Source organism: Macaca mulatta, chromosome 14 (genome assembly GCF_049350105.2).
Source record: "Macaca mulatta isolate MMU2019108-1 chromosome 14, T2T-MMU8v2.0, whole genome shotgun sequence".
NCBI lineage: Eukaryota > Metazoa > Chordata > Mammalia > Primates > Cercopithecidae > Macaca > Macaca mulatta.
The window spans coordinates 117,924,553-117,947,417 of record NC_133419.1 but is presented as its reverse complement, the minus strand read 5'-3'; the positions used below and the strand labels follow the sequence as shown (position 1 = coordinate 117,947,417).

The 22,865-nt window shown below is 41.7% G+C and overlaps 1 protein-coding gene across 2 annotated transcripts in view; it reads right to left on the bottom strand.

The window, feature by feature from the left end:
- RNF214 (ring finger protein 214) overlaps positions 1-22,865 on the bottom strand; it is a 54,239-nt gene that overhangs the window by 16,552 nt on the left and 14,822 nt on the right. For both annotated transcript variants that reach the window (XM_015115777.3, XM_015115778.3), the window contains exon 6: positions 21,755-21,894. In XM_015115777.3, coding sequence (XP_014971263.3) covers positions 21,755-21,894 — 140 coding nt within the window. The remainder of the gene's footprint in view (positions 1-21,754; positions 21,895-22,865) is intronic.

Below are 22,865 nucleotides of genomic sequence, written 5' to 3'. Positions count from 1 at the left end.
CTCCTGTCAGAACAATATGACTAAGAACAGCTTGTTTCTCCTCCACATAAAGTCAATACAGGTGGTCTCCCCAATTACCATAATAAGTAATTTTTACCACTCAATAAGAAGACAGTATGCTTTTTAAAATATTTGAATAGATGCTTCACCAAAAAAGAAAAAGACAAATAAGGGCATGAATAAATGGTCAACATTAATAGTCATAAGGGAAATACAAATTAAAACCACAATGAGATACCACTATACAGTTACTAGAACGGCTAAAATTAAAGACTGACAAAACCTAGTGTCGGTGAGGATATGGAGTAACTGAAATGCTTATATGTTGCTGGTAGAAATGTAAAATAATAAAGCAACTTTGGAAAACAGTTTGGCAGTTTCTTATAAGGTTAAACAAACATATGGCCAAAAATCCCACTCACAGCACTTTACCTAAGAGAAAACATGTCAACTTAAGAACTTGTACTTGAATACTCAGATCAGCTTTATTATAATAAACAAAAAATAGAAACAACCCAAATATCTATCAACTAGTGAATATATAAAGAAATTTGATACAGTCTTATAATGGAGTACTACTCAGCAATACAGCAGAATAAACTATGGATACATAAGAACATGGATGAACAGATGAATCACAAAAGAATTATCCTAAACAGGGTAATTCCTAAGCAGTTAACAAATCTCATCAATCCTACCTCAGAAAGACTTTCCTTTCTGTTCCTTTGCTACTTGGATAAGGCTCTCATTTCATCTCAACGGCACTCTAATAGTCTCCCTGATACCAGTTTATCAGTTCTTAGGCCCATCTAATGTAATGTAGCCAGAGATCTTCTCCTTCCAATAAACGCAAAGTTGCTCCTAACAGACCAACCAACCTGCAGATTAAAAAATCTAAATTCTGCCCAGGCACAGTGGTTCACACCTGTAATCCTGGCACTTTGGGAGACCAATGTGGGCAGATGGCTTGAGCCCAGAAGATCGGGACCAATTTGGGCAACATGGTGAAACCCTGTCCCTACAAAAAATACAAAGATTGGCCAGGTGTGGTGGTGCATGCCTGTAGTCCAGCTTCTTGGGAGGCTAAGGTGGGAGAATCACTTGAACCCGGGAGGCGGAGGTTGCAGTGAGCCAAAATCCTGCAACTGTACTCCAGCCTGGGCGACAGAGCGAGACTCTGTCTCACAGAAAAAAAAAAAAAAAAAAAAAAAAAAAGTTATCTACCTGGAGCACCAGAGAGTAAACAAGAAACAGACAAATAATAAACTGGAGAGAATTTGACCATTAGAAAATGTGAATTCTTTCTATTTCTTGGTTTGTTATTTGTTTGTTTGTTATTTGAGTGGGTCTTGCTCTGTTGCCCAGGCTGGAGTGCAGTGGCACAATCACAGCTCACTGCAACCTCAAACTCCTGGGCTCAAGCAATCCTCCTATCTCAGCCTTCTGGTAGCTGGAACTACAGGTGTGTGCCACAACACCTGGCTAATTTTTTTCTTTTTTCTTTCGTAGAGACGGGGCCTCACTATGTTGCCTAGGTTGGTCTTGAATTCCTGGCTCAAGTGGTCCTCCTGCCTCAGCCTCCCAAGGTGCTGGGATTAGCAGAGAAACAGAATTGAAATGACAGAACTGAAAAATACACTACTGAAAATATGAAATTTACTGCATGGGCTTAACAGCAAAACGGAAATGATATAGAACAGCAAGTGAACTTGAAGACACATCAATAGAAATTATCAACTATGGGGCCGGCCGCAGTGGCTCATGCCTGTAATCTTAGCACTTTGGGAGGCTGAAGTGGGTGGATCACCTGAGGTCAGGAGTTCAAGACCAGCCTGGCCAACATGGCAAAACCCCGTCTCTACTAAAATACAAAAATTAGCCGGGCTTGGTGGCGGGTGCCTGTAATCTCAGCTACTCGAAAGGCTGAAGCAGGAGAATCGCTTGAACAGGGGAGGCAGAGGTTGCAGTGAGCTGGGATCGCACCATTGCACTCCAGCCTGTGCAACAAGAGTGAAACTCCATCTCAAAAAAAAAAAAAATAGAAATTATCCAATATGGCCTGGCGCGGTGGCTCACACCTGTAATCCCAGCACTTCTGGGAGGCTGAAGTGGGTGGATCACTTGAGGTCAGGAGTTCGAGACCAGCCTGGACAACATGGTGAAACCCTGTCTCTACTAAAAATACAAAAATTACCCAGGCATGCTGGCACATGTCCATAATCCCAGCTACTTGGGAGGTTGAGGGAGGAGAATTGCTTGAACCTGGGAGGCAGAGGTTGCTGTGAGCCAAGATCGTGCCATTGCACTCCAGCCTGGGTGAAGAAGTGAGACTCTGTCTCAAAACAAAAACAAAAAAAAAGAAAAAAAGAAAAGAAATAAATTATCCAGTATGAGAAATAGAACAAAAAAAAACTGGAAAGAAATGAAGAGAGCCTCAGTGAGCTGTCGGACAATATCAAAAGGTCTAACTCACGTGAGAGTGGAGTCCCAGAAAGAAAAAGGGGAATAGGGCAGAAAAAATATTTGAAAATTATGATGTCAGAAAATTTCTTAAATTTGGCCAGGTGTGGTGGCTCACACCTGTAATCCCAGCACTTTGGGAGGCCAGCATAGGCAAATCCTTGGGCCCAGGAATTCAAGACCAGCTTGGGCAACGTGGCAAACCCCTGTCTCTGCAAAAAATACAAAAATTAGTCGGACATGGTGGTGCACGCCTGTGGTCCTAGCTACTTGGGAGGCTGAGGCAGGAAGATCACATAAGCCTGGAAGGCAGAGGTTGCAGTGAGCCAAGATCACACCACTGCACTCCAGCCTGGGTGACAGAGTGAGACCCTGTCTCAAATTAAAAGAAAAAAAGAAAGAAAGAAAATTTCACAAGTTTGGTGAAGGACATAACTTTACAGATCAAGAAACTCAGAAAACTCCAAACAGGAAAAATACAAAGAAAACAGCATATGGGCAAATTAAAGTCAAACTGCTGAAAACTAAAGATAAATGGAAAATATTGAAATAAACTACAGAAAAAAAAATGACACAATACACAGAAGGAAACAGAATATGAATTGTCACTGACTTCTCATTACAAACAACAGGAGCCATAATGATATTATAACACCTTTAACTGGGTAAATGAATTGTGAAATATCAGCATTAAAAAGGAATAAACTATTGATATCTACCACCTCATGGATGAATCTCAAAAATATACTGAGTAAAAGAAGCCAGACACAAATCTTTAGAAAAGGTAAGTGTAATCTACAGTGGCAGACACAGCTTAGTGTTTACTTAGGAATGGCAAGAATGATGGAGAGCAGTGACTGAAAATGAATACAGGGAGCATTGTAGAGAAATAGGTATGTGCTATACCGTGGTTGTGTTAGTGTTCACACACGATTAATATGTCAAAACTCATCAAAATGTACACTTAAAATAAGTATGTTTTTGTATACAAATTATATCTCAAAGAAGTTGATTTTTTTTAAAACTAAGAGATGTCCAGGCACGGTGGCTCACGCCTGTAATCCCAACACTTTGGGAGGCCAAGGCGAGCAGATCACCTGAGGTCAGGAGTTTGAAACCAGCCTGGCCAACATGGTGAAACCCCGTTTCTACTAAAAATACCAAAAATTAGCCAGGCATAGTAGTGGGGGCCTGTAATCCCAGCTACTCAGGAGACGGAGACAGGAGAACTGCTTGAACCCTGGAAGCAGAGGTTGCAGTGAGCCGAGATCGTGCCATTGCACTCCAGCCTGGGCAACAAGAAAGAAACTCTGTCTCAAACAACAACAACAACAACAACAACAAAACTAAGAGATAATTCTAAGTTTCTACAATTATGACTCTAAAAAATTTCCAGGTACTTTATCCAAGAAAATTATAAATCTTTCTGAATCCGCTGGTGGATCATGAGGTCAGGAGTTCAAGACCAGCCTGGCCAACATGGGGAAACCACATCTCTAGTAAAAATACAAAAATTAGCCAGGCATGGTGGCGCATGCCTGTAATCCCAGATACTTTGGCAGGCTGAGGCAGGAGAATTGCTTGAACCCAGGAGGCGGAGGTTGCAGTGAGCCAAGACCGCACCACTGCACTCCAGCCTGGCGACAGAGCGAGACTCCATCTCAAAAACAAAAAATGTTGGCCGGGCGCGGTGGCTCAAGCCTGTAATCCCAGGACTTTGGGAGGCCGAGATGGGCGGATCACGAGGTCAGGAGATCGAGACCATCCTGGCGAACACGGTGAAACCCCGTCTCTACTAAAAAATACAAAAAACTAGCCGGGCGAGGCGGCGGGCGCCTGTAGTCCTAGGTACTCGGGAGGCTGAGGCAGGAGAATGGCGTAAACCCGGGGGGCGGAGCTTCCAGTGAGCTGAGATCCGGCCACTGCACTCTAGCCCAGGCGACAGAGCCAGACTCCGTCTCAAAAAAAAAAAAAAAAAGTTTTTCTCTCCTGTTAATCTGTCTCATGTCAGCTAAATTAATGACCCAGCCAAAGAACTTAGGGAAACCATTTTCCCTCCCCTACAATAACAATCATAAATATATGTGTATCTAATAATATAGTTTCAAAATATAAGAAACAAAAATTGACTGAATAAAAAGGGGAAAAAAAAGTGGCTGGGCGTAGTGGCTCATGCCTGTAAACTCAACACTTTGGGAGGCTGAGGCAAGTGGACTGCTTGAGCCCAGAAGTTCAAGACCAGCCTGGGCCACATACTGAAACTCCGTCTCTATAAAAAACATAAAAATTAGCCAGGCGTGGTAGCACACAACTGTAGTTACAGCTTCTCACGAGGCTGAGGTGGGAGAATTGCGTGAACCAGGTTGAGGCTGCAGTGAGCCATGATTGTGCCACTACTGCACTAACTGCACTTCAACCTGGGTGGCAGAGCAACAACCTGTCTCAAAAACGGAACGGAACGGAATGGAAAGGAAAGGAAAGGGCTTTTAACATCCCTCTGGCCTATAGAGCTTTTAACATCCCTCTGGCCTAAGTAACTGATATAACTAAATTTTTTTTTTTTTTTTTTTTTTTGAGACGGAGTCTCACTCTGTCACCCAGGCTGGAGTGCAGTGGCGCAATCTCGGCTCACTGCAAGCTCCGCCTCCCGGGTTCACGCCATTCTCCTGCCTCAGCCTCCCGAGTAGCTGGGATTACAGGCGCCCGCCACCTCGCCCGGCTAGTTTTTTGTATTTTTTAGTAGAGAGGGGGTTTCACCGTGTCAGCCAGGATGGTCTCGATCTCCTGAACTCGTGATCCGCCCGTCTCGGCCTCCCAAAGTGCTGGGATTACAGGCTTGAGCCACCGCGCCCGGCCTCCGGCTTTTTTGTACTTTTAGTAGAGACGGGGTTCCACCGTGTTAGCCAGGATTGTCTCGATCTCCTGACCTCGTGATCCGCCCGCCTCCGCCTCCCAAAGTGCTGGGATTACAGGCGTGAGCCACGGCGCGCGGCCATTAAATTTTTTAAATTACACATACACACACACACAACAATGTTCCTCAATAAACACAGACAAAGGGTCAGGCATGGTAGCTTACGCTTGTAATCTCAGCACTTAGGGAGGCCAAGGCAGGAGGATCACTTGTGGCCAGGAGTTCAAGATCAACCTAGACAATATAGCGAGACCCTGTATCTGCAAAAAATTTTTAAAAATTAGCCAGGCATGGTGGCACATGCCTATAGTCCCAGTTACTTGGGAGGTTGAGGTGAGAGGATCACTTGAACCCATGAGTTTGAGGCTCCAGTGAACTATGACCATATCACTGCATCCCAGCCTGGGCAACAGAGCAAGACCCCAACTCAAAAACCAAACAAACTAAAAAAAGAAAAAAAAAGAAAAAACAAAAACAAAACCAGACATAAAGTCCTTAATAAAATATTAGCAAATTGAATTTGGCAACATATAAAAATAGTATGTCTCGTCCATGTTGGGTTTATCTCACAAATGGAAGGTTGGTTTAACATTTGAAAAAATAAATCAATGGGCCAGGTGCTGCAGTGGCTCACACCTGTAATCCCAGCACTTTGGGAGGCTGAGCCAGGCAGACGGCTTGAGGTCAGGAGTTCGAGACCAGCCTGGCCAACATGGCGAAACCTTGTCTCTACTAAAAATACAAAAATTAGCTGGGCATGGTGGCACGCACCAGTAATCCCAGCTACTCGGGAGGCTAAGGCAGGAAAATCGCTTGAACCCAGGAGGCGGAGGTTGCAGTGAGCCAAGACCATGCCACAGCACTCCATCCTGGGTGACACAGGGAGATTCTGTCATGCACACACAAAAATTAATTAAATAAAATAAATCAATGTAATACACTGTATTAACATAATAAATAAGAAAAATCATTTGATAATTTTTTTGAGATGGAGTCTTGCTCTGTTGCCCAAGCTGGAGTGCAGAGGCGCGATCTCGGCTCATTGCAACCTCCACCTCCCAGGTTCAAGTGATTCTCCTGCCTCAGCCTCCAGAGTAGCTGGATTTACAGGCGCCTGCCACCATGTCCGGCTAATTCTTGTATTTTGGCCAGGCTGGTCTCGAACTCCTGACCTCAGGTGATCCACCTGCCTCGGCCTCCCAAAGTGCTGGGATTACAGGCGTGAGCCACTGAGCCCAGCCAATAATTTTTAAATATGCAGAAAAAGCATTTGACAAAATGAAGTACCCATTCATTTTAATAAGTCTCAGAGAATTAGAAATAGAATGTAACTTCTTCTATTTGACAAAAGGCATACACAAAAAACCTATAGTCAGCATCAAACTTAATGGTAAAATATTAAAGACCTATCCTCTAAGAGCAGGAACAAGGCAAAGATATTCACTCTACCACTTCTATTCAATATTGTACTGGAGGTCCTAGTCAGTGCAATAATATTTATAAGAAATAAAAGGCTTAAGGGTTTGAAAGGAAGATAAAACTGTGTACTCAGAGATACCATGATTGTTTATGTAGAAAATCTTGGCCGGGCAAGGTGGCTCACGCTTGTAATCCCAGCACTTTGGGAGGTCACGGCGGGCAGATCATCTGAGGTCAGGAGTTCGAGACCAGCCTGACCAACATGGAGAAACCCCAGTCTCTACTAAAAATACAAAATTAGCCGGGTGTGGTGGTGCACGCCTGTAATCCCAGGTACTCGGGAAGCTGAGGCAGGAGAATCACTTGAACCTGGGAGGCAGAGGTTGCAGTGAGCTGACATCGTGCCATTGCAATCCAGCCTGGACAACAAGAGCAAAACTTCATCTCAAAAAAAAAAAAAGAAAGAAAGAAAATCTTGAAGAATATACAAAACAACTAATACACTGATACAGAAATTTAGCAAAATAGCAGGTACAAGGCCAAAAACAAAAATAAGTTGTACTTAGCAGCAATTGAAAATTTTAAAAAATTCTTAATTTCATTTACAATAGCATCAAAGAACATAAAATATTTAGGAATAAGTTTAAAGAAAAATGTGCAAGATCTGTACACTGAAAACAATAAAATGTTGCTGAGATAAAGACCTAAATAAACAGAAAGATGTATCATATTTATGAATTAGAAGATTTAATATTGTTAAGATGTCAACTTTTCCCAAGTTAATATATGTTCCTACCAGTTGTATCTTTTTTTGTAGAAACTGGCAAACTGATTCTAAAATACACGAGGCCAGGTGCAGTGGCTCACGCCTGTAATCCCAACATTTCGGGAGGTTGAGGCGGGCTGACTGCTTGAGTCTAGGAGTTCAAGACCAGCCTGGACAACATGGCGAAACCTTGTCTCTACAAAAAAGACAAAAAATTAGCTGGGTGTGGTAATGAGCATCTGTAGTCCCAGCTACTATGGAGGCTGAGATGAGAGGATTGCTTGAGCCCACGAGGTCGAGACTGCAGTGAGCCAGGATCATGCCACTGTACTCCAGCCTTGAGACACTGTCTCAGAAAAATAAAAAATACATGAAAATGCTGAAAAGCTAGAATGTGCAAAGGACCTAAAATGTCTTGAAAAAAAGTAGAAGACCTTGTATTATATGATTTCATGACTTATGATAAAGATATAACACAATCACGACAGCATGAATTTTTTATTTATATAAATTATTTAACAAAAAAAAATTTAATAAAGAAACAAAGATCGGCCGGGTGCAGTGGCTCATGCCTGTAATCCCAGCACTTTGGGAGGCCGAGGCGGGCAGATCACCTGAGGTCGGCAGTTCAAGACCAGCCTGACCAACATGGAGAAACCTCATCTCTACTAAAAATACAAAATCAGCCAGGCATGGTGGCGCATGCCTGTAGTCCCAGCCACTCGGGAGGCTAAGACAAGAGAACCGCTTGAACCCGGGAGGCGGAGGTTGCAGTAAGCCGAGATCACACCATTATTGCACTCCAGCCTGGGCAACAAGAGTGAAACTCTGTCTCAAATAAAAAAGAACAAAGGGAAAAAAAAAGAAATAGAGACTAAGTCTCACTGTGTTGCCCAGGCTGGTCTCGAACTCTTAGTTTCAAGTGATCCTCCTGTCTTGACTTCCCAAAGTGCTGGGATTACAGGCATGAGCCACCATGCCCAGCAGACAGTGTAATGCAGTATATAGACAAGTATATCAACACAATAGAATAGTATTCAGAAATAGACCTACTATTCATACACGTGACTCATATCGTCATTTGGTTTTTGGCAAAAGTGCCAAGCAATCAAATAGGGAAAGGAAAGCCTTTTCAATAAATGGTGCTGGAACAACTGGATATCCACATGGAAAAAATAAACCTCAACCTTTACTTCTCACCATATGCAAAAATTAATTTGAACAGTGTGGTGGTACATGGCTGTAGTTCCAGCTACTTGGGAGGGTGAGACAGAAGGATTGTTTGAGGCCAGGAGTTCAAGGTCACAGTGAGCTATGACTGCCACCTGTGAAAAGCCACTGCACTCCAACCTGGGCATCACAGTGAGACTTCGTCTGTAAAAAAACAAACATACATTCCAATGTTGTGCCTCCCGGGGGAGAAAAAAAAAATCAAAGAATTTGAGATGCATCAGAGACATGAATATAAAAGTTAAAATGATAAAGTGTCCATAACAAAATACAGGAGAACATCTCTGCTACTTCAGGGTGGGCAAAGGTAACTTAGAGAAGACAGAGAAAGCACTACCTATAAAAGAAAAGTTTAATGAAGTAGACATTATTTCATCAAAAATGCAATTAAAAAGTGAATAGTCATGTAAGAGGGCAGAAGAAAATTTTTACACAACATATATCTGACAAAGAACTTATATTGAAAATATAAAAAGAACTTCTACTACACAACAATAAAAAGTCAAAAACTCAATCCCCCAAGAAAAGGGATAAAAAAGTTAGATGCTTCCCAAAATAAAATATACAAATGGCCAATAAGCAAATAGAAAAAGAGACATCATCAGAGTCATTAGGGATATTAAAACTACAATGATTCAAACCATCTGCAATCTCTAAAAAACAAAACACACACACAATGAAACACTACTATGCAAGCCCTTGAACAGCAAAGATGTGAAGCAACCAGAACTCTCATATACGGTTGACAAGAGTGTAAAATGGTATACGCAATTTGGAGGCATATCTGGCCGTTTCTTATAAAACTGTTCATATACCTACCTACAGTCCAGCAGATTCTGCTAGGAATCTACCCAAGAGAAATAAAAGGATATGTTTGAAGTCTTTATGACTTGCACTCGAATGTTCATAGCAGCTTTACTCGTAACAGTCAAAATCTGAAAACTACTACATGATCATCAACAGGAGAATAAACAAACTCCAATACATCAGTAAGAGGAACACTATTCAACAATAAAGCCGGGCGCGGTGGCTCACGCTTACTACCCCAGCACTTCGGGAGGTGGACGCGGGCAGATCACTTCAGGTCAGGAGTTCGAGACCAGCCTGGGCAACATGGCAAAACCCTGTCTCTACTAAAAATATAAAAATGAGCTGGGCGTGGTGGTACACGTCTGTAATGCCAGCTACTCGAGAGGTTGAGGTGGAAAAATTGCTCAAACCCGGCAGGTGGAAGTTGCAGTGAGTCAAGATCATGTCACTGCGCTCCAGCTTGGATGACAGAGTGAAACTCATTCTCAAAAATAAATAAATAAATAAAATAAACACAGTAAAAACGGACAACATGAATATTAAAAGCATTCTGTTGAATGAAATAATTCTGATACAAAAGAGTACATGGTGTATGATCGATTCCATTTATGTGAAGCTCTGGAACATGCAGAACTAAACTATGGTAAAAAACCACAACAGTGGTTGGTTTGGGGAGAGTGGGGGCAGGGACTGACTGGGAAGGCACAAGAGTGAACTTTCAGGTTTAACAGTAATGTATTTTATATATCTTGATGGGGTCTGGTCTGAATTACACAAGTGCATACATTTGTCAAAACTCACTGAATGGTTCCCTTAAGATTTATGTATTTTTCAACCAGTGGACTTGTTAAGTGAAAAAAAAAAAGATTTGTGTATTTAACTGCATATAAATTTTATTACCCAAAAATGCAAATAAATATTAAACTCTAATTAATGATGTACATGTATATATGTTTAGGGGTGAAGTTACTGATGATTGCAACTTATTCTGATATGCAATGAAAAAAATAAGACCTCAGATTAAAAAAAAAAAAAAAAAGAAAGAAAAAATAAGACTTCATGTGGTGTCTCCTCTGAACAAAAAAGAAAAGACGGGGCTGAGCACGGTGGCTCACACCTGTAATCCCAGCACTTTGGAAGGCCAAGTGGGTGCATCACGAGGTCAAGAGATTGAGACCATCCTGGCCAACACAGTGAAACCCCGTTTCTACTAAAAATACAAAAATTAGCCGGGCGTGGTGGTGGGTACCTATAGTCGCTGCTACTAGGGAGGCTGAGGCAGGAGAATTGTTTGAACTCGGAAGGCGGAGGTTGCAGTAAGCCCTCCAGCCTGGTGACAGCGCAAGACTCTGTCTCAAAAAGAAAAGACGGATTGATGAATAGAGGGATGACAGATGGAAAGGTTGACAAAAACAACTGTAATAGAATATTGATTGTTGAATCCAGGTGGTGAGTGTTAATGTACAATACTTTCAGCTTCTCTCAATGTTTGAAAATTTTCATAACAAAATATTAGGGGAGAAGTAAATCTAGAAATTTAATTCCTTTGCCTAAAAATCCCAGGTGATTACCGAATAGCATCACAACACTCAACAATTGCCAATTGCTATTATTCAGACTTGGTTCTCATTTATATTTCCCTGCAGATTCTAACACTGTTAAGCATCCTCTTCCTTTGGAAAATGTATACTACTATTCTAAACTTCCCTTTCTTTCTCTCATTATTCTTTTTGTCTTTCCTACTTCTTTCTACTCCCAAACTGTAAGTATACCTCAGAGTGTAGTACTAAGCCCTTCTCTATTTTCCCACCAAAAATTCCCTTCCATTGTAACTATCATCTCCATGTAGTCAACTCCCAGTCAAGACAGAGCATCTCTTCTACATTCAAGTCTCTCATTTCCAGAGACCTACTAAGTACTTGAATGTACCATATCATCAAATGTATGACTTCACCCTCAAAACTGACAACAAGAATTCCAACAGTGATGTTATTTTTGACTTCTTCTGCTTTATTTCTCAAAATAATCAGACAACTCTTCCTGAAACCATTTCCTTTCCATTTCGTTTCATTCCACCACTAGTCTGATAATGATTTTTTATTTTACTTTATTTTTTTGAGACAGGATTTCACTTTGTTGCCCAGGCTGGAGTGCAGTGGCACGGTTATGGCTCATTATAACCTCGACCTCCTGAGCTCAAGCAATCCTCCCACCTCTGCCTCCCAAATAGTTGGGACTACAGGCACATGCCAACATGCCCAGCTAATTTCTGTATTTTTTGTAGAGATAGGATTTCCCCATGTTGCCCAGGCTGGTCTCGAACTCCTGCGCTCATGTAATCCTCCTGCTTTGGCCTCCCAAACAGCTGGGATTATAGGCATGTGAGCCACTGCGGCAGGCCATAATGATTCTTATGCTCACTTTATTGCAAGAGTGTACTAGCTGATGTCCCAGTCTCTGTCTCTCCCTATAATTCATCCTGAATATTTCTAAAAGATCTTTAATTATGTATCTCTTATTTGTGTAACTTTTATTATTTCCCATATCTAGAAGATACTACGATAATACCAAGCAGAAAAAGTGAAATGTGTTACTGGCTGTGGTAGCAAGTCTCCAAATACGAACCCTTCCAATGAACCAAGCCTTCTAGTGATCACATTCCGTGTAGTTCTTTCCAAAACAAATCTGGGTTAGTCTTGTGACTCATACTAACCAACACAATGTCACAGAACTAGCACTGCACTGGTTCAAAATCTAAGCCTTAAGAGAGCCTGGCAGTTTCTGCTTTGGAACTCAGAGCTCTGGGCTACCATGGAAGAAATCTGGCTCGTCTGCTGGAGAGGGAGAAGCCCCGAGACTACATGGCAAGAGTGAGAATGAGAAAGGTATGGCATCCCAACGCTCCAGCTGAGCTCAGCTTTCCAGGAGTTCCCCACAAAGGGCCAGGTATATGAATGAAGCCATCTTGGATGTCCCAGCCCCAGCCACAACCTGACTGGAGCCACATGAATGACTCCAAACGAGGCCAACAGAACCATCCATCTGAGAAGCAATCCACCCAAAGAATTGTGAGAAATAATAAATTACTATTATTTCAAGATATCAACTTTTACAGTGGTATATTTTTACACAGTGATAGCTAATCAAAACAGTTGCCGTCAACCAGCTAACTATATAATCGTGGAGGCAGTTAAGTAAACAAAAAAGGCCACGAAGAAGTGTTATGATAGTGGTATACACAACATGCTAGGTGAGTGAAGAGGAAGATTAGCTATATTAGTCAGTCAGGGTGTATGAAGGGGAGGGAAGGAGAGTGTCTGGGAAAGCTTTCTAGAGCAGGTGGCACAGGCTGATTTTTAAGTACGTTCAGAATACTGCATATAGTAGTTAGGTATAAACCAGGACAGTTGTGTGGGCAAGTGGTAAGGATATACCTAGAGACATAAATGTGGAAGAGGTAACTGAAGGCCTCTTATACTAAGTAAAGGGTTAAAAGTTTACCCTAAATACTATACAGAACTATGAAAAAATTTAAGCAGGGAAATGACATTATCAGATTTGTATCTTGGAATGATTTCAATGGTAGCAGTGATTTAGACAATGAGAAAGCAGGCAGGCAGGAAGCAAAGAAAGTTGAGGAGCTCATCTCAGTACTCTAGGAAAACTAAAGAGAACTGACAGTGACAGAGAGAAAGAATAATTAATATTAAGAATATACAAGAGGCTGGGTATAGTGGCTCATTTCTATAATCCCAGCACTTTGGGAGGCTGAGGTGGGAGGATCCACTTGAGCCTAGGGGTTCAAGACCAGCCTGGGCAACATAGTTGAGACCCTGTCTCTACAAAGAAAAAGAAATTAATTTAAAGAATAAAAACAAGAGACTATATTGAATACTGACAGTGAAATTATAAAAAGAATAAAAATCAGAGCATCTATAAGACATATTAAAGTGGATGTGATGGAGAGGGCTAAGAGGGGAATTTAGGATGGCCCCAGTATTCAGCTTACATACTAGAGGAAAAAATGAAGTCATCTATGGAGAAATAGCAGAAGCAAAAAGGAGTGGGATACACATACAGGTAGAATTTTAGAGTCAGACACAAGGACAGGAAGAAAGGATGAATGCCTCTGATGGTTAGAAAACTGAGGGAAGTTTTCATTGATGACATCTTGTTTCTGAGAAATAAAAGACAAGATCATCTGCTAAGGGTAAGAAGAGAAATGGTGGAGACAGGAAGTTTAGAAAGAGAGATTTAAGTTTGGGATAGACCTCCGAGGAAGAGGAAGCCCTGAGGATCCAGGTGATGCTGTAAGTCATAAATGTATTCTGGCCCCAAGACACACAGTTGTGTGATTTTCTCCAGCAGCACTCAGCAGTCCAAGTGTAAGAATGAAGAGGTGGGCTGGGCGCAGGGGCTCAAGCCTGTAATCTGAGCACTTTGGGAGGCCGAGGCGGGTGGATCACTTGAGGTCCGAAGTTCAAAACCATACTGGCCAACATGATGAAACCCTGTCTCTAATAAAAATACAAAAAATTAGCCGGGCATGGTGGTGGGTGCCTGTAATCCCAGCTACTCAGGAGGCTGAGGCAGGAGAATCACTTGAGCCCGGGAGGCAGAGGCTGCAGTGAGCTGACATCACGCCATTGGACTCCAGTCTGGGTGACAGAGCGAGACTCTGTCTCAAAAAACAAAAAACAAAAAACAAAAAAAAAAAAGAAGAAGGAAGAGGTCAGGTGGCTGACTTGACTAAGGACTGCAGTACTACAGGAAAATAAAATGAAAAGAACAAGGCACCAAGAGAACTGATGGTAATGGTAAGCAAGTAATTCCAGTAGTAGACCATAAGTAAAGGCTGGCTATGGAAAGAAATACTTCCAGGGGGTTGACAGACTCGGAGGAAATGGAGTGGGGTCACTGAACAAGAAAGAGATCTTCATATGGTCAAAGTGTAAATTTATTGGGAATAAGACAAAGTCAGAAGAACTGGCCAAGCGCAATGGCTCACACCTGTAATCCCAGCACTTTGGGAGGCCAAGGCGGGTGGATCACCTGAAGTCAGGAATTCAAGACCAATGTGGCCACCATGGTGAAACCCCATCCCTACTAAAAATACAAAAATTAGCCGAGTGTGGTGACAGGCGCCTGTAATCCCACTCAGGAGGCTGCGACAGGAGAATCACTTGAACCTGGGAGGCGGAGACTGCAATGAGACGAGATCATGCCATTGCACTCCACCCTAGGCGACAAGAGTGAAACTCTGTCTCAAAAAAAAAAAGAAGGACTGAAACCTATGGTCGAAATATGGGATGTTGCAACAGCCTAGCTTACTGTTTTCCACCTAAGGAATACTAGATTTGTTGACTGCTATGTAAGCTATTAGGACTTCAAAGCATACCTCTCAAGTAGTTAAATACAACAGCACTTGGTGAAAATTTTCCAAAACATATCCTCTTGCACCTGACAGTTTTATTTTTTGAGATAGGGTCTGGCTCTATCACCCAGGCTGGAGTACAGTGGTGCAATTACAGCTCACTGCAATCTTGAACTCCTAGGATCAATGATGCTCCCGCTTCAGCCTCCCCAGTAGTTGGGACTATAGGCATGTACCACTATGCCCGGCAAATTTCTTTACTTTTAGCAGAGATGAGGTCTCACTATATTGCCCAGGCTGGTCCCGAACACCTGACCTCAAGTGATCCTCCCACCTCAGCCTTCCAAAAGTGCTAGGATTACACGTGTGAACTACCTTGCCTGGCCTCAATTTTAATTTAGCATGGACTCTTTTTTTTTTTCTTTGAGATGGAATCTCGCTCTGTCACCCAAGCTGGAGTTCAGCAGCATGATCTCAGCTCACTGCGACCTCCGTCTCCTGGGTTTAAGCAATTCTTATGTCTCAGCCTCCCAAGTAGTTGGGACTACAGGCAGCCACTACCACGCCTGGCTAATTTTTTTTTAGTACAGATGGGGTTTCGCCACGTTGGCCAGGCTGATCTCCAACTCCTGACCTCAGGTGATCTGCGCCCCTCGGCCTCCCAAAGTGCTGGGATTACAGGCATGAGCCACTGCACCCAGCCAACATAGACTCTTATATTACATCCAGAGTAATGCTTCCAATGAACAGTAACTCCCTTAATCTGCTGCGTACCTGTCATTCTATCCTACGAATTGATCAGGCAAGTTCAGAGAAGTTTTTTTTAAAAAGAAAAATATTGTTTGATATTGCAGTTTTTACGTGCCTTGTCCAAAGCTACATCTATGAAAATATAAATCAATTATGTCTTTTAAAACACAAGGTCACCATGAGCCTTACTGCCATTCTCAATGAGTCACTGTTGTCTTGTTGTTGATGTCGTTTTTTGGTTTTTTTTAAATTTTTTTTTTAAAGAGATAAGGTCTCACTATATTGCCCAGGCTGGTCTCAAACTCCTGGGCTCAAGCGATCCTCCCGCCTTGGCCTCCCAAAGTGCTGGGATTACAGGCATAAGCCATTGCACCTGGACACAATAAGTCACTGTTAAAGGTAGGGAGCTTAAAAGAGGTTCTGCACTGGAAAAGCACTAACAGGGAAACCTCACCTTTCTAATGCCAGCAATTACCTGAAGGATGAAAGCTGGGAACTAGAAATTGTCCCTGCAAAAGTAAGACAACTTCCAGGACAAAGGAGCCAGGTGTCCAGGAGAAAAAAAATCAAATACGTGACTAAACTAAATATTTGATCTTTTACATTTTGGTAAATTCAGTTTGTCTCCTTTAAAAATATAATTAGACCAGGTACAGTGGCTCACACCTGTAATCCTAAAATTTTGGGAGGTAAAGGGCAGGAGTTTGAGATCAGCCTGGCCAACAAACTGAGATCCAGTCTCTACAAAATAGAAAAACTTAGATGGGCAAGGTGGTGCACACCTGTAGTCCCAGCTACTTGGGAGGCTGAGGCAGAAGGATGGCTTGAACTCAGGAGTTCAAGACTTCAGTGAGCCGTGACTGTACCACTACTACACTCCAGCCTGGCCAACAGAGTGAGATTCTGTTTCTAAAAATAAAAAAATTATAATTACATTGAAATACATAGTGACTACCTTCAAATAGTACAAAGCACTTAGCAGATTTCTATTAAGCAAATTCATCTTTATATAATATTAACGTGAAATTCCCTTAATTTCCAATCCAGTGATAGAATAAACACTTACCAAATAATTATCAGATATATGGCACTAAAAGAAAAAAAGAATAAAACATTAAAAAAAAAAATTTTCAGGCCAGGCGAGGTGGCTCATGCCTGTTATCCTAGCACTTTGGGAGGCCAAGGCGGGCAGATCACGAGGTCAGGAGATTGAGACCATCCTGGCTAACACAGTGAAACCCTGTCTCTACTAAAAACACAAAAAATGAGCCAGGTGTGGTGGCAGGCACCTGTAGTCCCAGCTACTTGGGAGTCTGAGGCAGGAGAATTGCTTGAATCCGGGAGATGGAGGCTGCAGTGAGCCGAGATCACACCACTGCATTCCAGCCTGGGTGACAGAGCAAGACTCCGTCTCAAAAAACAAAACAAAACAAAACAAAACAAAACAAAAATTTCAGATTCAGTTCATAAAGAAATGGCACAAGCAATTCTGCAAAGAAGGCAGAATTTAAGTTAAAACGTATAAGACAGATAAGACATCTTATTAAAGAACCCCATTATTTCCCTAATTTTCCAAGCCAGAAATATGGGAGTGATCCCTAACTCAACCCTGTCTACCCACATTGATCAGTGCTGCCCCTAAATGTCTTATAAATGTGTTCACTTCTCTCATTCCCACTGGCACTACTTTAGTTTCAGCCATAATTATTCTAACCTAGGCTCTGACAAGGTAAGTCCCCTTAACTGGTCAAATACACTAATCCAATCCATTTTCCAACTGCCCAAGTAATCTACTTAAAATGCAAATTGTAGGCCAGGCATGATGGCTCACACCCATAATCCTACCACTTTGGGAGGCCAAGGCGGGTGGATCACTTGAGGTCAGGAGTTCAAGACTAGCCTGGCCAACATGGTGAAACCTTGTCTCTACTAAAAACACAAAAACTAGCCAGGCATAGTGGCACAGGCCTGTAGTTACAGCTATTCGGGAGGCTGAGGCAGGAGAATCACTTGAACCCAGGAGATGGAGGTTGCAGTTAGCCAAGATCGTACCACTGCACTCCTGCCTGGGCAACAGAGCAAAACTCTGTCTCAAAAAATAAAAAAGTAAAATAAAATAAAAATAAAACGCAAATTGTATCATTTCATACTCTCCTCCCTTAAAAATCCTTCAATATCTCTATCATGGAGAAACTCAAATTCCTTAACACAGTATAAAAGCCTTTTCTGATCTGGCCTCATTCCCCCACTTCACATCTGGCTTGCTTTTCTCTCTCATTTCGGAGTCCCTGGCCGGCAGTGTCTTTTCCTTCATTTGTTGCCTGGCTAATTCTTCCCTATACCTACCCTGACCCCTGTTACTTTTTCTTCGAAAATTTTAAACCAACAAAAAGTTAATAAAATAATAAAATGAATATCTACCTGTCATCTAGATTTATCAGTTGTTACATTTTTTGCCACATTTATATCATGACACTTAACTCCTAAAACTTCAGCAAGTATCTCTTATGAACAAGAACATCTTTCTACATAATGAAACAATGTCATAATCACATGCAAAATATTTTTTTAATTTCTTAAACTTTTTTCAACATGGGCTTATACACTCAAAATATGTAACACTGACACAATATTACCTAACACGTAGTCCTTATTGAAATTTTCCCAATTATTCCAAAATGTCCTATAATTATAGTTTGTTTGATTCAGGATAAAACCAAGGATCATGCATTTCATTTGGTGGTTATCTTCGGCCCCTTATTTTTCAGGACTCGATTCTGGAATGATATCCCCTGGGAAGCCCTCTATGACTCCCCTACCCAGTCTGGGTTATGTGCCTCTTTCAGATGCTTTCATACCACCACTGTCATGGTATCATTACACTATTTTGCAATCATCTGTTTATCTATCTGTCTCTCATAATAAACAGTAATCTCTTTGAAGACTTTTTACTCTCCAGGCCCTACTGTCTGGCTCATAGTAGATATTCAATAAATGCTGGCTGAACAAATGAATGAAAACACTAGAAACAGGAAATATAATTGTTATGGACTGAACTGTGCCCCTTAAAACTCCTATCTTGAAGCCCTAACCCCAGTGTAATTGTATTTGGATAGTGGGCCTTGAAAGAGGCAATTATGGTTAAATGAAGTCATAAAGTGGGAACCTAATCCAATAGGACTGGTGTCCTTATAAGAAGAGGAAGAGACACCAGGAATATGCATGCATAGCGCAAAAGCCATGTGAGACCAGAAGAAGGCAGCTGTCGGCAAGCCAGGAAAAGATTCTCACCAGAAACCAAACCTGCCAGCATCTTTACGTTGGACTTCCAGCCTCCAGAACTGTAAAATATTCTGCTGTTTAAGCCACCTAGTCAATGGTATTCTGTTATGGCAGGCCAAGGTGACTAATATAATGACCAAAATCTATGCGTCCTGGTTCCTATGAATGATGGAATGCTAAGCAAAACCTACACCACTGCTAGAACAAAGATTCCTACAAAAGACATTCCCCCTGCTTCCGGAAAACTGAATCCCACACTTAACAGAAAGAATGGCAAAAAACATTATTCTGACACTGTGACATATAAATTTAAAGAAAAAAATGGATCTTCAAGAACACAAACACCAAAATTATTAGTATCAATCACCATCTGTAGCAATTCAATCAAATGGAAAAGATAGTAGAGTTACATAAAGAATGTAAAGAGTAAAAGTGAGTTTGTTGAAGGTAAAAAAATAAAAATTAAAAATTAAAAAAAGGCTGGGCACGGTAGCTCACACCTGTAATCCCAGCACTTTGGGAGGCCAAGGCAAGTGGATCGCTTGAAGCCAGAAGTTTGAGACCAGCCTGGTCAACGGAGTGAGATCCTCATCTTTATAAAAAAATTTAAAAAATTATCTGGGCATGATGGCACTTGCCTGTAATCCCAGATACTCAGGTGGCTGAGGCAAAAGAATCACTTGAACCCAGGAGGCAGAGATTGCAGTGAGCCGAGATTGTGCCACTGCACTCCAACCTGGGCGACAGAGCAAGACTCTATCTCAAAAAAAAAAAAGAAAAAAGAATGTAAAGAGCACACATCAAAAGGAAATTTTCTGCGGGGCTTAGAATAACATTATAGACTCATCTTCCCAGTTTCTGCACTTTAATATCTGCTGCTAAGTTGCTACATATCTATGGTCATCTTTCTCACACAGACTGTGAAGACAATGGCAGAGACCATGTCATGGGGTGGGAGCAACTGCTTTGATCACTGACAGTGGCTGGGACAGTGTTCTATTCCAGGTACACTCTTCATAATTTCTGGAAAATTATCATTATAGACAACCGACCCACCTTCTAATCATTCGGTATCACTAGATTCTCAACAGAACAACTGATTGGTCTACAAGCCCTCTCTCAAACACAATTCCTCATGTTGAGCTTCACAGTTATTATCTCGGAGACTCAGAAAATGATTCAGCATATGAGCTTGCTAACTCAGCAGTCTGACGCATTGGAAAAAGCCAAAATTTTTTTGATAAACAAAAAGCATTTTGGTAGAACTTAAATAAAATCAACAAAGTATTCACAGCTATTCTGATTTTCAAACAGGTCATTTTAAGAAACTTAGAAAATTGGCCGGGCATGGTGGCTCACACCTGTAACCCCAGCACTTTGGGAGGCCGAGGCAGGCAGATCATGAAGTCAGGAGATCGAGACCATCCCGGCTAACACGGTGAAACCCCATCTCTACTAAAAATACAAAAATATTAGCTGGGCATGATGGGGGGCGCCTGTAGTCCCAGCTACTCAGGAGGCTGAGGCTGGAAAATGACGTAAACCCGGGAGGCGGAGCTTGCAGTGAGCCGAGATTATGCCACTGCACTCCACCTTGGGCAACAGAGCAAGACTCCGTCTCAAAAGAAAAAAAAAAAGAAACTTAGAAAATTGAGAATTTGACCAAATTCTATGGCCACTTTGCTTTTTCTGCAGTACCTAGAAAAGGACACAAATCCACTAAATAATTCTTTCACAAACAGCTTACAAAGTTACTGTCTGAAATTTACTTCGGATGCTGAATAACATAAATGGAATCATTCAAAGTATGCTCATGGTCTGAACTTGGTTTTGTTTTTTCTTTCTGAGACGGGGTCTCACTCTGTCACCAGGCTGAAGTCCAGTGGCACGATCTTAGCTCACTGCAACCTCCACCTTCCGCCTCCTGGGTTCAAGTGACTCCCCTGCCTCAGCCTACCAAGTAGCTGGGTCTACAGGCGTGTGCCACCACACCCAGCTAATCTTGTATATTTTAGTAGAGATGGGGTTTCACCATGTTGGCCAGGATGGTCTCGATTTCCTGACCTTGTGATCCACCTGCCTCAGCCTCCCCAAGTGCTGGGATAACAGGCCACCGTGCCTGGCCTATGGTCTGAACTTGTAAACATCAGGTTATAAAGTGAAATCAGTGTTAGATTCATATAAAAAAATTTTTTTATTTAAGAGACAAGGTCTTGCTCTGTCACCCAAGCTGGAGTGCAGTGGCGTAATCATAGCTGAGTACAGCCTGGAACTCCTGGGCTCAAGCGATTCTTCCACCTCAGCCTCCCAAGTAGCTAGGACTACAGCCACGTGCCACCACAACCAGCTAATTTTTTTTTTTTATTTCTTTGTAGAGAGGGAGTCTTGCTAGCTTGCTCAGGCTGGTCTCAAACTCCTGGCCTCAAGCAATCCTCCCACCTTGGCGTCCCAAAGCACTGGGATTATAGGTGTGAGCCGCTACGTCCAGACTGTATCAAAATCTTGACCACACTTGGGACTCAACAATTAACTGTTATTATTTCAAAGTATTTAATAAATCTCTGAACTTTTTTCTATGAAGTCTAATGTTTGATACTGAAAAACCTAAAGTCATTGGAGAGTTTTTGCTTGCACACTTATTTTTCAAATAAAAATTAAACCAAAGGGAAAGAAACTACAAATACAAACAGGTCTGGCCCCTCATGCATATATACATACATACAGGGTTTTTATTCTTAACATCAGTTACCTTCTGCCCTTCTCACAAAGCTTCTCAATTTCAGCTTTCAGATCCTGCTCCTTCTGCAAAAACTCCTTCTTTTCTTTCTCTATCTTCTTCTTTGTTTCTTCCCGCTTTATTGTCACATCCTGAATAGCCTTTAATATCTCCTGAGTTCCGAACAATTACAGTCGCACACAAATAAAAAAGAAAATAAGTTAGTTCTTTTGATGCGAAGGTTATTTTCAACTATCATAAATTCACGTGTTGACTTTAGTGAATTCAAATTGAATTGAAAGAATGTGGTTGATGAGTAGCTCCAAAAGCCAGTATTCAGACCTAAAGGAGAAAGTTACAGTAATGCAGATCTCAACTCAACAGGAAAAATAATTTCTAGCAATTGCAATCGTTCAAAAATGGAATATACTGCCTCGTGAAGCAGTAAGCTCTCCATTACTGGTGTTCAAATAAAGGCTGAATGAACACCTGTCGAGAACGCCGAGAAAGGTGTTCTCGTACCAGGTGAGGGTCTGTTACATCCAACAAATATTGTTTTGTTTCATTTTGTTATGATTCTACTTTATTAGGAATGAGTTTTGTCTGTTTCACTCTTTAACAACAACAAATATACACATATATACACACACACATATATATATACACAAACATATATATGTACAAACACACACTTTTTTTTTTTTTTTTAATAAGAAGTCAAACAGGCCAGGAACAGTGGCTCATGCCTATAATCCTCGCACTTTGGGAACCCAAGGCAGGAAGATCGGCGTGTCCAGGAGTTCGAGTCCAGCCTAGGCAACATAGAGACCTTGTCTCTACAAAAAATAAAAAAAATTAGCCAGGCGTGGTGGCACATGCCTGTAGTCCAGATACTCGAGAGGCTGAGGTGGAAGGATAGCTTGAGCCCAGAAAGTCAAGTCAAGGATACAGTGAGCCTTGATTGCACCCACTGTACTACAGCCTGGGCAACAGAACAACACCCAGTCTCAAAAAAAAAGAAAAAAAAAAAGAAAAAGTAAAATAACACAAAGGTGATAAAGAGTCACTCCCCCACTTCATACCACTTCCACCCATAAGAGTGATCAATGTGTTAACTGCTTTGTATTATGCTTTCACATCTTTC